The sequence below is a fragment of the Siphateles boraxobius genome, unplaced genomic scaffold (assembly GCF_051911475.1).
Source record: "Siphateles boraxobius isolate OS27281-9 unplaced genomic scaffold, OSU_SipBor_1 5, whole genome shotgun sequence".
NCBI lineage: Eukaryota > Metazoa > Chordata > Actinopteri > Cypriniformes > Leuciscidae > Siphateles > Siphateles boraxobius.
The window spans coordinates 24,661,538-24,674,153 of record NW_027509141.1 but is presented as its reverse complement, the minus strand read 5'-3'; the positions used below and the strand labels follow the sequence as shown (position 1 = coordinate 24,674,153).

At 35.6% G+C, this 12,616-nt stretch overlaps 1 protein-coding gene across 1 annotated transcript; it reads left to right on the top strand.

The window, feature by feature from the left end:
- The first annotated feature begins 5,556 nt into the window (after nt 1-5,556).
- Nucleotides 5,557-10,259, top strand: gata1a (GATA binding protein 1a). Its single transcript, XM_077203486.1, has 6 exons — nt 5,557-5,678; nt 7,362-7,569; nt 7,949-8,440; nt 8,523-8,668; nt 9,447-9,572; nt 9,657-10,259. Exons 2-6 carry the CDS (start codon nt 7,362-7,364, stop codon nt 9,939-9,941), a joined length of 1,257 nt encoding a protein of 418 aa, XP_077059601.1. The 5' UTR covers nt 5,557-5,678; the 3' UTR covers nt 9,942-10,259.
- Nucleotides 10,260-12,616: the final 2,357 nt, after the last annotated feature.

Here is a 12,616-nt window from a genome sequence, read left to right as displayed (position 1 = left end):
TATGAAGTTGTGCTCTGGACAGTTTTAAATTTCATGATCTGGTATTTTACAACATAAAATAACATTGCTGTTCATTTTTTAGTAGGCCAAAAGTGACAGAAGTTTGGAAAGTTTATTTATGCATCATCTAATGCATTGGCATCATAAATGAACAATGAACATTTTTTACCACATTTATTTAAAGGTAAGTTGTAAATTAGTTGCATTGATCTATTATGTTGAGTAGCCTACCACATTTTTTTTTTGTAGCCTATTAGTTAATGAGATTTTGAAATTTGTGGAGTTTATAGAGCCTAGGACTATATATATTAGGCTAGGCCTAGTTTTAAATAGAATAGTTTATTTAGTCTTTTACATTAATCACACTTTAATATAGGCCCTATATATTTAAATAACAATGATATCGAAAGTATTTTATACAATTTGTAAACACTTACCCAAGAAGTGGGGTAACTTTTCCTCTTTGAATAATTAAAAATGTACTGCTATGACAAGACATTCTCCAAATATTTTTTATTTACCTTATTGGCTATCCTTATCATGCATCCTGCACATGCAGCTAAATCTAGCCGAATCTAAATAATTATGTTCGAAATGCACATTGCTGTCCTCCATGGGCATCTTCCCGCATCTTACCCTATCGTTTGTTGTTAATATATTCGTTCTTCTAATATGACATGAAATAAAAATGCATTAAGAATTAGTCAATGTAGAAATGAACACTAATAAAGATTAATATCCGCGGTCTTCAATACTTGATTTTGATTGGTCAACCGGCGCTTGCTGATGTCTCTCGGATGTCTCTCGGATTTTAGCCAAAACTGTAAAAAAAGATTTTACCGTGTTCAAATGTGAACTGGCGTCATCATGCATCGTAGCTATCGATAGTGAAAATGACCTCAGAAGACTTCAACATTATTATTAGGCGTAGCCTACTGTAAAATTGTTCGTCTTTTTGCTTGGTCGAAATCAGATAGGCTACAGGTAAAACAATCAAACAAAAATCCTTTCATATTGTAACCTAGCTACACCTGCTTTGTTTTAAATCTGTGACTTTTAATGAACAACTGTCTTGGTCTGATCAGCATTTACAGATTTTTGATCATGGTAATACACAAATCTTTGAAATAACTTGGAGTTCCACACACAAAACCATACATTTGATAATAATTCAGTAGACTAGCCTACCATAGTTGGCCTACCATGGTGTAACCATGCGATACCATTTACAGATACTGTAGCATGGTACTACTACAGTACTGCTTTGTAATTATAGCTTTTCATAATCAGTTTTGCTTTCTAAGTAAAAAAGACAGAGGCAAACACTTGCCATAACCCGCTATGTCAGAGGTCCTCACATGGGAGGTGTCTTGCTCTGTGTCAGTTAAGGGTGTGGAGGGCAAAACTGTAAATTGTAACCGGTTGCAACAGTGAATATTGAGGCCAGTTCTCCTCAACTGAAACGTGGTTTTGACTAATTTACCTCACAAAACACAGACAAACTTAGCTGGTACCTTTGAGTCACACTATTACTTATGGGAGCTGTGGCTTTGAGGTCAGGTACACATCCTCTTCTTTAAAAGTCTTGAATTTCACCTCTAACGTGTCATGCATTGCTCTCTCTATGAATTTTATTTAAATACTTTCACATTTTGTTCTACAACATAAGTTATACGCTCAAATGTGAATTTTGAGACAATTGAACGTGTACTTTTATTTGCCAAGGATTCATTAAATTGATCAAAAGTGACCGTAAAGATTCAAAAGATTTCAATTTCAAATAAATGCTATATTTTTGGATTTTCTATTCATCAAATAATTCTAAACAAACTGCATCATTGTTTACATAACAATATTAAGCAGCAAATCATTGATATTAATAAGAAATGTTTCTAGAGCAGCAAATCAGCATAATTATTAGAATGATATCTGAAGGATCATATGACACTGAAGACTGGAGTAATGATGCTGAAAATGTCGTTTTGATAACAGGAATAAATTACATTTTAAAATATATTTAAACAGATTTTTAAAACTTGTATTAATTTTTCACAATCTTTCAGTTCTTATAAATTATATCTTATAAGATACATAATAACTCCAACTGCCACAAGGATGTGAGTTTATATACTTGAAGAATCTGACAACCATTGTATACAATATTTACTTTCTTGTTACTTGTTGAAAGCCACTATTCTAAAAACAAATGATAAATTACCCAGGGAACCGATGGTGAACAGTCTTCCGCGTTAGCCAACAAATTGACGACATGAGTAAATGGCTTTATTGTTTATATGTTGTGGATACAGTGGTGAAGAGGAGGAGGAGGGACAGACTGGAAATTATTTCAGTGCGATATATCCTCTTACAGTCTGCAACCCATAGACAAGAACATTCTGTGTTCTCTCACTCAGACTTATCTTTGGGATAAGACTTTTGACTAGAAATGATTTTTGAGTCTTGAGGATGAGAGATGTAATTATTTGGGAATGAAGATAATTGTTGGCAATAACACTTCCTTTTGTGGATGATCTGAAAGAAATGTATTCTAACTTTGGAAATAAAAAAGAAATAATCTGTCGGGGCAGAGAGACAGAGAGAGAGAGAGAGAGAGAGAGAGAGAGAGAGAGAGAGAGAGGCGGTCCTCTGAGTTGAATACCCTCACGACACAGAGCTGCTCAGCTGGCTGTGTGAGGCAGAGATAAGAACCTGCTTTCATGGAAGTTTCTTTCCTTGGAACTGGAGCGCTGCCCCAAGAACCCACAACTGCCCCAAACCCTTTGGCCTTTCTGCTCTGGCCCCCGCACCTGTTATCCTGACCAGTAACAGTTCTCGCAGAGATCTTGTGTCATCCACCAACTGAAACATCTTTTTGGATCCACATGGGCATTTTGTATTTGGCACCTGGATGATCTGGATCTAAGGACTTCCTGGTTTCAGGAATGGTTATCATTATACTAAAAGAACTATTAGTACTGTTTTCGCTCACTGTGTCCCTTAAACAAAACCCTGGACTGCATACACATCACATATATGTTGCATGCATATAGTTGTACTGACTTAATTTCTTTTGAGTTATGGAGAGACCCATGCAATATTTTTAAATAAAATCTCTCTATCTCTCTTTCTCTCTCTTTTTATGTGTATGTTCAAAAGTTTGGAATATTTTTTATTTATTTAGCAAGGACACTTTAAATTGATTAAAACTAACAGTAAAAATATTTGTTTTTATTTATGTCCAAAAGATTTCTATTTCAGATAAATGCTGTTCTTTTGAACTTTCTGTTTTACACAAAAATATTAATCAGCTCAACTGTTTTCAACAACAATAATAAGTGTGTGTGTGTGTGTGTCCATCATTTTTCTATTTATACTTTTTAAATATACGTATATTAACTGTAAATATATATGTAATGTATATGATGAAAACAGCTTATAAATCAAAGTGATGTTTTTTGAAATGTAAAAATTCAGAAAGTTTTCTGTGATGGATTTAGAGGTATGGTTAGGGTTAGGGGATAGAGTTTATAAAAAATAATTTAAAAAATAAAAATACTACACAACTGAAGTCCTCATTTTGACAGCTAAGTAATCGTGTATGTTCTCTCACACACTCTCTCTCTCTCTCTCTCTCTCTCTCTCTCTCTCTCTCTCTCTCTCTGTGTGTGTGTGTGTGTGTGTGTGTGTGTGTGTGTGTGTGTGTGTGTGTGTGTGTGTGTGTGTGTGTGTGTGTGTGTGTGTGTGTGTGTGTGTGCGTGCGTGCGTGCGTGCGTGTGTGTGTGTGTGTGTGTGTGTGTGTGTGTGTGTGTAAAAGAGAAGGTTGTCTTACTATACAATTGTAGGGTGTCAGTGTTCCTTTGAGTTTGTTCATTTAGTGTCATGGCTAGTCTTACGATTCCCCAGCCTCCCACTCCAATCTTGATAACCTCTTATCACAGTTCAGCAGCCAGCACACACACACAGCCACCAGCCACAACCCTCAACGATACACCCCCCCCCTGGTCTTCAGAGTGTTCTTTTTATTTGTCTGTCTTTTGCGAGGGGGTCCGATTACAGTAATATACAAGTATTTTAAATTCTACAAATAAAAAAAAACATAATAAATAAATACATCTATAGTATTACATCTTTACGAAACTGATCATGACTTATCTTGTAACTTTTAAAATGTTTAGGACAGAATTTAAGCCATGTTTTGTGTTTATTGGTTTGTTTTTAAAATGATAGTTCACTCATATAATTTATCATGTCTTTTTATAGCAGAATACTCAACGACTCTTTTCCACTGAATGAAAGCGAATGGGGACCATGAATGTCAAGAAAGCTAAATAAGTTAAATTTGAAAAGTAATGATTTAAATTTGGGCCTGTTGCTCGCATAAATCTATCATGGCTTCAGGAAACTCTGACTATAGTGCACAAGTCGTATGGTCTACTTTTACGATGCTTTATTTTGTTCTTATGTGTGTTTTGTAGCTTGACAGCCCCCTAGTCACCATCCACTTTCATTTTTTCATCAAAAACATCTCCTTTTGTGTTACACTGAAGAAAGTTTTACAGGTTTGGAATGACAGGAGAGTGAGTAAATGAAATTTTGGTTTGACTATATCCTAATGTAACAATATATTAGCCTATATGTATGTTCAAGTTCTAAAATAGGTCCTTATGTAAATCAATAACCTGGCCCTTGTTTAAGGATTTGCTTCTCTGGATCTCATCCCAGTTTCCCTGAAAATTATAAATGCACAATGGTTGAGGGAAGTTGAAGGTGTTTTGACTGTCAAATGACAGTGACAGTCTAAGTCCTGTGCTCAGGCAGGCCGTGCTGCGTCCATATCTCTGCCCATGATTGCAGCATTTGAGTTTATTTGCATTACTGTTCTTTGCTGAGCTGCACCAGGGAAAAGTGCTTTTGCATTTTAATTTGCTTTGTTCACAGTCACCGTTTCCACTTGGACTGCTCTTTGTTACTTCTTTGTGCCTTTTTAATTCCTGAATTTATTGTGTATGTGCCATGGCATACTTACATGCTCTATGGTTTTTTTTTTACGCGTCAGTGCTCCTTTATCATTGCTGTGCTTGAATCATATACGATACGTTTATGGTAGTTGTAAACTAAGGTTTCTCATATTCTCTGTGGGATTTTCTCAGTCAATGAGCTGTTAGATTTCCTTCTTTATCTTTATTTATACACCAAGCCTTTATGTATAACCTCTGGTTTGTGAGAACGTATAATAACTGGTATAATTTAGCATTGTTTCTGTTCTGGTCAACCAAAAAGCTCAATAACTGATTGACGTTTGAGTGTGAAATCTGAATTGTAAACAATTTTGTGTTCAAAATCATGTCCTATGGCCAATCATAATCATAATGGTCAATAATATTTGATACAAACCACCATTGTTAAAGTGATCTATACTTAGTTGCTGTGTCAGCCGGAGATCTGCCATAGAATATTCAAAACTAAGCATTGCCGTATGGTAGGAGTGTCCAAAAAAGTACCCCAACCCCACCCATTGGTGCCCTACAATTTTAAATGAAGTTGCTAGTTCCTAAAGGCTGAAGGAGATAAGCAAGCGAGCAGAGAACCAGTAGACTCTCAAGCCGTCCTCCATGATCTGTGCAGTGGTGTGAATCTACTCACCTGATAAACAAAGATACTCAATACATCACTTGCAGGTAAGTTCTTCTGTACAGTGCCAGTGAAAGTGTCTCAACATTACTCACAAAATTATTTTGTGTTTAGATATGGAAGAGAGTTTTTTCTTATTGATTTAATACATCTTTAATATTTGCCAAATGTGATATACTTGGTTCTGACATACAGTCTAGGGTTAAAAATAAGCCAATTTAATCAGTCAGTGAACATATAAACCAATGTGCTGTTTGCAATATTTTTATAAACTTAAACTTCTATTTATGATAATTCTTTATATGAATTATTATTTTTCTATTAAACCAGCACATAAAAAAGTAGCATTTAATTAATGTATTGCTTTCTGTATTTAAGAGCTTGCAACAATAATGAGCCAAAAAGAGGTGTTAATTAGTAGTCAAATGTAATTTTTTCCCCTCATTTTATTCAAATTGTGTTGTAATTATTGTTACTATTATCCAAATTTCAATTTAAACAAAAATATAATTCGGAATCGTTTTACTGCTGTGTTTGTAACTGATTTATATTAACATAGGCCTACAAATAGATATAATACACAAACTAACATAATAATACTGTTATTAAATCATTTTATACATAAAATATTTTAATAGTAGGCTATTCATTTCTAAATTTAGCTATATTTGTATAGCTATATATATTAAAATAGGTCGTTCACGCTTTAATTCAAAATTCGTTCAATAATTCCCATTGATCGTACACAGCATTATGCTAATAGGCTACACATCAAATGGGCTGAATTTTGTCTGACACTTTCAGTACGTGCAATCATTTAGACTGATAATGATTAAACGGTTATCAGAAGAATATGCGATGCTATTTTCATAATCACTCAAGATTGACGGCTAAATATGTTCCAATATTTATGTTAATTATGTCCATATATCCAATCATATTTAGTTCAATTGAACAAAATTGTTTTGTGAAATTATAATGTCTGTTTTTAGTTGAGTTTAATTTAACTTAAATAGGCACCTTGCTTTTAGCTCAAACAAAAATAAAACAAACAAACCAACCAAAATAAAAAAAACGTTTAGCCTAATTACCTGAGTGCATTATCAATGCAATAAAGACTAGCTCCGAGATAAATATTTGTAGTTCTGATAATGATCTAATTATCTAGTAATCGAATTCTTTACACAACAATATAGCCCTATCTGTTCCTGCAAATTTTGTACGACATTCTGAGCTTTACTAGCTGTAAATACTTTAAAAAACTGATTTAAAAAAATTAAATGATGCTTCAAGACATTTAGATATTTAATCAATATTGTTCTTGCTCGACCGTTATTCTGTTTTTCAAAGACAATATATGGTCTTTCTGTTAATCTTTTAATAGTCAATTCCCCTAAGGGATTGAACGTTGTTGTGAGCTAATGCTAACAGTTATGAATGCCTGTGAGAAATTCAGACATACTGTATTTTTAGTGCTGACTTTTTGCCACAGTCAAATGAGGACCTTTTAAAGGGAAGTGTGACAGGCCTTACTGTCTAGATACCTTAATAAAATATTCTATGGACCAAGGTCTATATTACCTGTCAGGCTATATATTAGCATTTCTATTCATCTTGATGGCAGTTGCTCAGCTATAAGGATTGTGGAAAAAATATTTTAACTTTAGAATTTATTAAATTCATAATTCTTTCAAAACTATTGTCTGAACATTATTTCTCCCACTTGTAAGATGGAGAACTCATCTGAGCAGTCTCGTTGGATGTCCCCCAGCCTGATCAGTCCCGACCCATTAGCAAACTACACCACAGAGCCTGGTTTACTGCCACCCGGTGAAGATGATGAGCCCTTCTACTCCAGCTCTGAGACTGACTTACTACCATCTTATTATTCCTCTGGTGTCCAGAGTCGAGCCTCGTCGTCTTACAGACACAGCCCAGGTGAGATCCTCACTGTTGTAGTTCAAGTGAAAAGTGCCTTTTCTGTATCACCGAATGGTATTGCAATTATAATAAGAGATCAGTAGGAGTTCTTTGAAGACATGCAACCATTGTTTCACTGGTTTCCACACCCCCATAAAACGATAGTTCTCACAAAAATGAAATGTCTATTATTTACTCACCCTAATGTTGTTTCAAATTTGTATGACCTTCTCTTAAACAAAATGTCTTAATTGTTTGTCCGTATAATGAAAGTCAGAGGTGTCCAATGTTGTTTTGAACTCCATTGTCACTGCTTAGACAAAAACAGTTGAAACATCCTTCAATATTGAGGTAAATTATAGTCAAAATGTGTTACTTTTTTATTCCATTGAAATAGTTCGCCAAGTCTACTCCTCTCCATCTCTTCTGGGAAACATCCAGTGGCTGGACAACTCTGTAGGCCACTCTCTAAACTCTTCCTATAACCCTACATCCACTGTCTGGGCAAGCAGCCCATTCACAAAGACATCTCTCCACCCTCACACCACCACGTCCATCTACCCGAACAGTGCAACCCCATGTTTCACATCCCCCAAAGAGGGATTCCCTTCCCCGAGTCATGATGGGAAGGAAAGTCCCAGGCTCCAGGAAGTCCTAAAAGCCGAGCGGCTGAGTCCCATGGGTGGAGGGGGAAGCAGCTTTCTCAATCTGAGTTCAGCCGCTGGAGGTGTGTATGGTCCTTCTCCACACATGCTGAGTCCATACGGATCGTACATGACCACGTCACAGGACTATAGTTCAGCAGCACTCTATTCTAGTGCTGGACCCTGGATGAGCCCTTCGTCATACTCACCCAAACTTCGCAACAAGATGAGACTTTCACCACCAGGTAAGTCAATTTCCTCTAGAAATGATTGAGAAAGTTAAAATCCTGCATGATTCTGAATATTAATTACTTTTGAAATTGACAGAGGCTCGTGAATGTGTAAATTGTGGTGCCACTGCCACCCCTCTGTGGCGTCGAGATGGGACAGGCCACTACCTCTGTAATGCTTGCGGACTGTACCATAAGATGAATGGCCAGAACAGACCCCTCATCAGACCAAAAAAGAGGCTGGTATGTAAAATAATTTAAAAAAAACATGTGATAGTTTGTGAATTTATCAATTCAGGTCAATTTTTTTTATGTGGTACTTTTCACAATTCACATTGGCTCAAAGCAGTTAATATTTGTAATACCTTAAGAAATTCATGGCGTTTAGTCTCATTTTGCCTAGATGTAGATTAAATCTCGCTATAACACAAGCAATCAAGCATTTGAAATTTGCTATATCGCCCAACACGAGCAGCCATGTATGTGGATAAAGTTGCACATGCTTATATATACAAATTTAAATAAAGAAATGGGTGATTATATAGTTACATTTTGCAGTGAAAAAAAAAATCATGCAGTTGAGATTTGCTATTTAGTATACATCGCTTTATGATTGCACTGTATGTATTTGAAAAAGGTTGGATATAATCTATATATCTATATATATATAGAGCTGTGCGGTACAGTTTACATTTCTGCGAAAATATAAACAATCACGCAGCTGAGATTTGCAATATAGTATATATTGCTTACCGTGAGTGTACTCTACTGTATGTACGCAGGTAAAATAGGATGTACTATATATCCAACTTTTAATATATTGCTGGGCAATAATATAGTTTGATGATATAACAATCAAGCATTTAAGATTTGCTATATTGTGGTATGTATATTCCGTTTTACATGAGTGTACTGTATGTAACTAGGTTTATAGTTATAGTTAGGGTTATATATTAATTAAATCATTCATTATGTGGTGATTATATCAACTTTTTGACAATAAATTCTGCTTGTGTGTCAGATTGTCAGCAAACGCGCTGGAACGCAGTGTGCCAACTGCCACACAAGCACTACGACACTATGGAGACGCAATGCCAGTGGCGAGCCTGTGTGCAACGCCTGCGGCCTCTATTTTAAACTGCACAATGTGAGTATACACATTTATACAAATTTACCAGAAGGAAAAATGAGTAACTGCCAAATTTAATATCTCTGTTGTGCCTTTTTGCAGGTCAACAGGCCCTTAACTATGAAGAAGGATGGCATACAGACACGGAATCGCAAGGTGTCTAACAGAAACAAGAAGGGCAAAAAGAGCACAGTGTCAGAGGTTTACCCTGACATGTCTCACATCGCACCTCCCGATGAGCATGTAGGTCCCTACTCTCTGAACCCAGGACCGCTCCTGTCTTATGGCCACACCCCTCATCTACTGCCCCCTTCAACCTTGCACTCCTCTCCCACTTTGTCCTACAGCCACCACCCAAACTCTGGCATGATGCCCTCACTTGTGTGAAGGAAATGTCCGTCGGACCATGAGGCATATACATTACGTTGTAGATATAGTAAACACACTTCTTGCATAAACGCATCACATTTAAATAAAGAGAAAATGCGTAAAAGCAACTCTATAACAGTGGCAGTCTAACAGTTTGTCAGTGATTTTGAAGCAGTTATGAAGTTTGAATATTGGAACAGAAAAACTTGGTAGCTGAAACTCTCACATATATTTATGTAAATGTAAATATTTATGATTTTAGGCCTTATTTTCTGTGCTTATAATCATACTATTATGATTTATTTTGAGACATTCAATAAACGTGTTTTAATTAAATGTTTTGAGGTATAACAATGTTTTTTGTTATTTTTATTATTTTTTATAACCTTATTTTTAACATTAGAGCAGGAATGGCCATTTGTATCTTCCAGTGTTATCTGGTTTATTATTTTAGCAGTACAAAAACAGTGTGTTAGGCTGCTTGAAATTGCAAACTGGTATTTGTTGCCATACAATTTTCATTCATTATTGTCATCATAAACACTGGTTTGTAGCGCTAGTATTTTTACTGTACTTTGTTATTCTTCTAGCTATTTACCTTAATGGCTAATGAATCAGAAGTCTTGCACATTCGTGGAAAATTGATTGTGCGGATAACACCACCAGTAAGGCTCAAGTAACCCCTCATTGACAACAAACCAGAAATGTGATCCACTTACCACTACCTTACCATCACTTTTTTTATTAAAATAATTTTCAAACAACAAAAAAAAATCAGTTCTGTGGGTCAAAACTCACCATGTTTGGATACAAATGCAATTTACAGAAATATATAAAACGTGCACAATTTTGTTTTCTTTCCTAAAAAGGTAGGCCTACTGAAATTATATGTATATGTACACAAACCTCTATGATTTATAAATTTATTTAGTTCCTTTAAAGGAAAACGGATGCGTGTAATTTTAGACATTTGTGTGACTTTCAGTGTGGTGATGGTATTTCAATTTCGCAAACTGTTTTAGACCTTGTGGTTTGAAGCTCACTATTTGGACTTCATGTCACTCCAGCTATGCAATAATAGTGTCATTGTCCATTCATCCACTCTGGAGAGGCTTTAACAATTGATCTGCTTTTGGAGCATGAACATGCAAATGAAACACTTTCCATAAAGCTGGCGAAGGCGACAAAACATTTAACCAAGCTTCCACTTGTGCCAGGTACTAAATTTAGCTCACACGGAAAAACTGTTATATCTGTGTACACAACGCAACTGCAGGTCGTGTGGCCCAGATGCTGGCAAAATAGATGCACCTGCACTGAAACTCTCACAGGGAGAATATGAGAACCAATATATGCTGAAAAACAATTGGTCTGACACACATACTATCTATTGAATTCAAATGTTCTGTTGGTATGCAGGTGTTTAGTATGAATACATTCACAGACATACTACATCCGTTGACATTGACCTTTGACCCATGTGTTCTGTGACCACATATACAAAAACAACTAAAAAAATAATTTACTCAGATGTTATCCTATAGCTCTTACCCTTTTACCAGGTGTTGGGGCTTTAGTTTAGACTAAGGTGAAAGTGATAACCTTTTCATTCACAACATTCTCAACACTGACCCACCTCTGCGGCATCACCAGAAATCATTTACTGTTCTTAACAGTATCAGCTACAAATGCTTAAAGCATCCCTTAAATTTAAATAAACATTAATTTAATACACATTGAATGGTTTGGATTTAACATAGTTGGGTTTTAAAGACTACAGTTTTTTTTTTACTCATAGCAACTCAAGCACCTGCATTTTTTGTTACTCAGCAAGGCCTTAAAATAAACTAGTATACATCATGGAGGATGGAGCAATTCCAGAAATACAGTTATTTGCATACTTGCATATACTGAGGTCAAATCATTGCATGATTGATCATTAGTCATGTGGAAAAGTGAAGAACAGATCACATCTCACGTGGAACCATGAACATCTGTGGATGTCAACTAATCATAAACCCTAGCTGACTCGTTCAGAAATGGTTTTAGAAAATTCTTAATTTGTAAAGGCTTACATAAAATAGTAGTTCAATCTTAAATATTAACACTATTCATATTTGTATATTCTAAAAATAATAAATCTATCTTATGTCAGCCTTTTATAGTGACACAGTTACTACAGCTTTAGATCCTGAAAATATCTATGCACAAATATCAAGGGCTTGATAAATAAAAGACAACCTTAAGATATATGGTTTGTCCCTGTTTGAAACGTTAAACAAGCAAATTCTGAGTGGCAGGTGGGTATTTATTTTTTCTGTTTTGTCCTCACTGAGTTTATCTGCTGGGACGGCCAGCCATATATTGGGGAAATGGTGACAAATGACTGCAAGAGATTAGCAACCACAGGACCAGCAGAGCAAATTCAAAACAGCATCCGTTACAGTCCTTCTGTCTCAGTCTCTCTTCCCTCACAAATACTTGCTTATACGAACCACATATGATACATGTCCACTAAATCTTTTATCTAAGGTCTACTGAATCAGCGCATTTTCCAATTTTCAGAGTACAAACTGCAACATTCAGACACCCAATACATTCAAATGCATACCCTTTATGAATGAAATGGCACACAGTGCAAATTTGGCATATTTCACAAAAATAAATCATACTAATGATATTATAAGAGTCTG

Bases quoted from the DNA above. Each gene is read 5' to 3' on its own strand.
- gata1a (XM_077203486.1), top strand. From the start codon at position 7,362: ATGGAGAACTCATCTGAGCAGTCTCGTTGGATGTCCCCCAGCCTGATC. The intron at 8,441-8,522 runs GTAAGTCAATTT...TGAAATTGACAG, and splicing joins GATGAGACTTTCACCACCAG to AGGCTCGTGAATGTGTAAAT. The intron at 9,573-9,656 runs GTGAGTATACAC...GCCTTTTTGCAG, and splicing joins TCTATTTTAAACTGCACAAT to GTCAACAGGCCCTTAACTAT.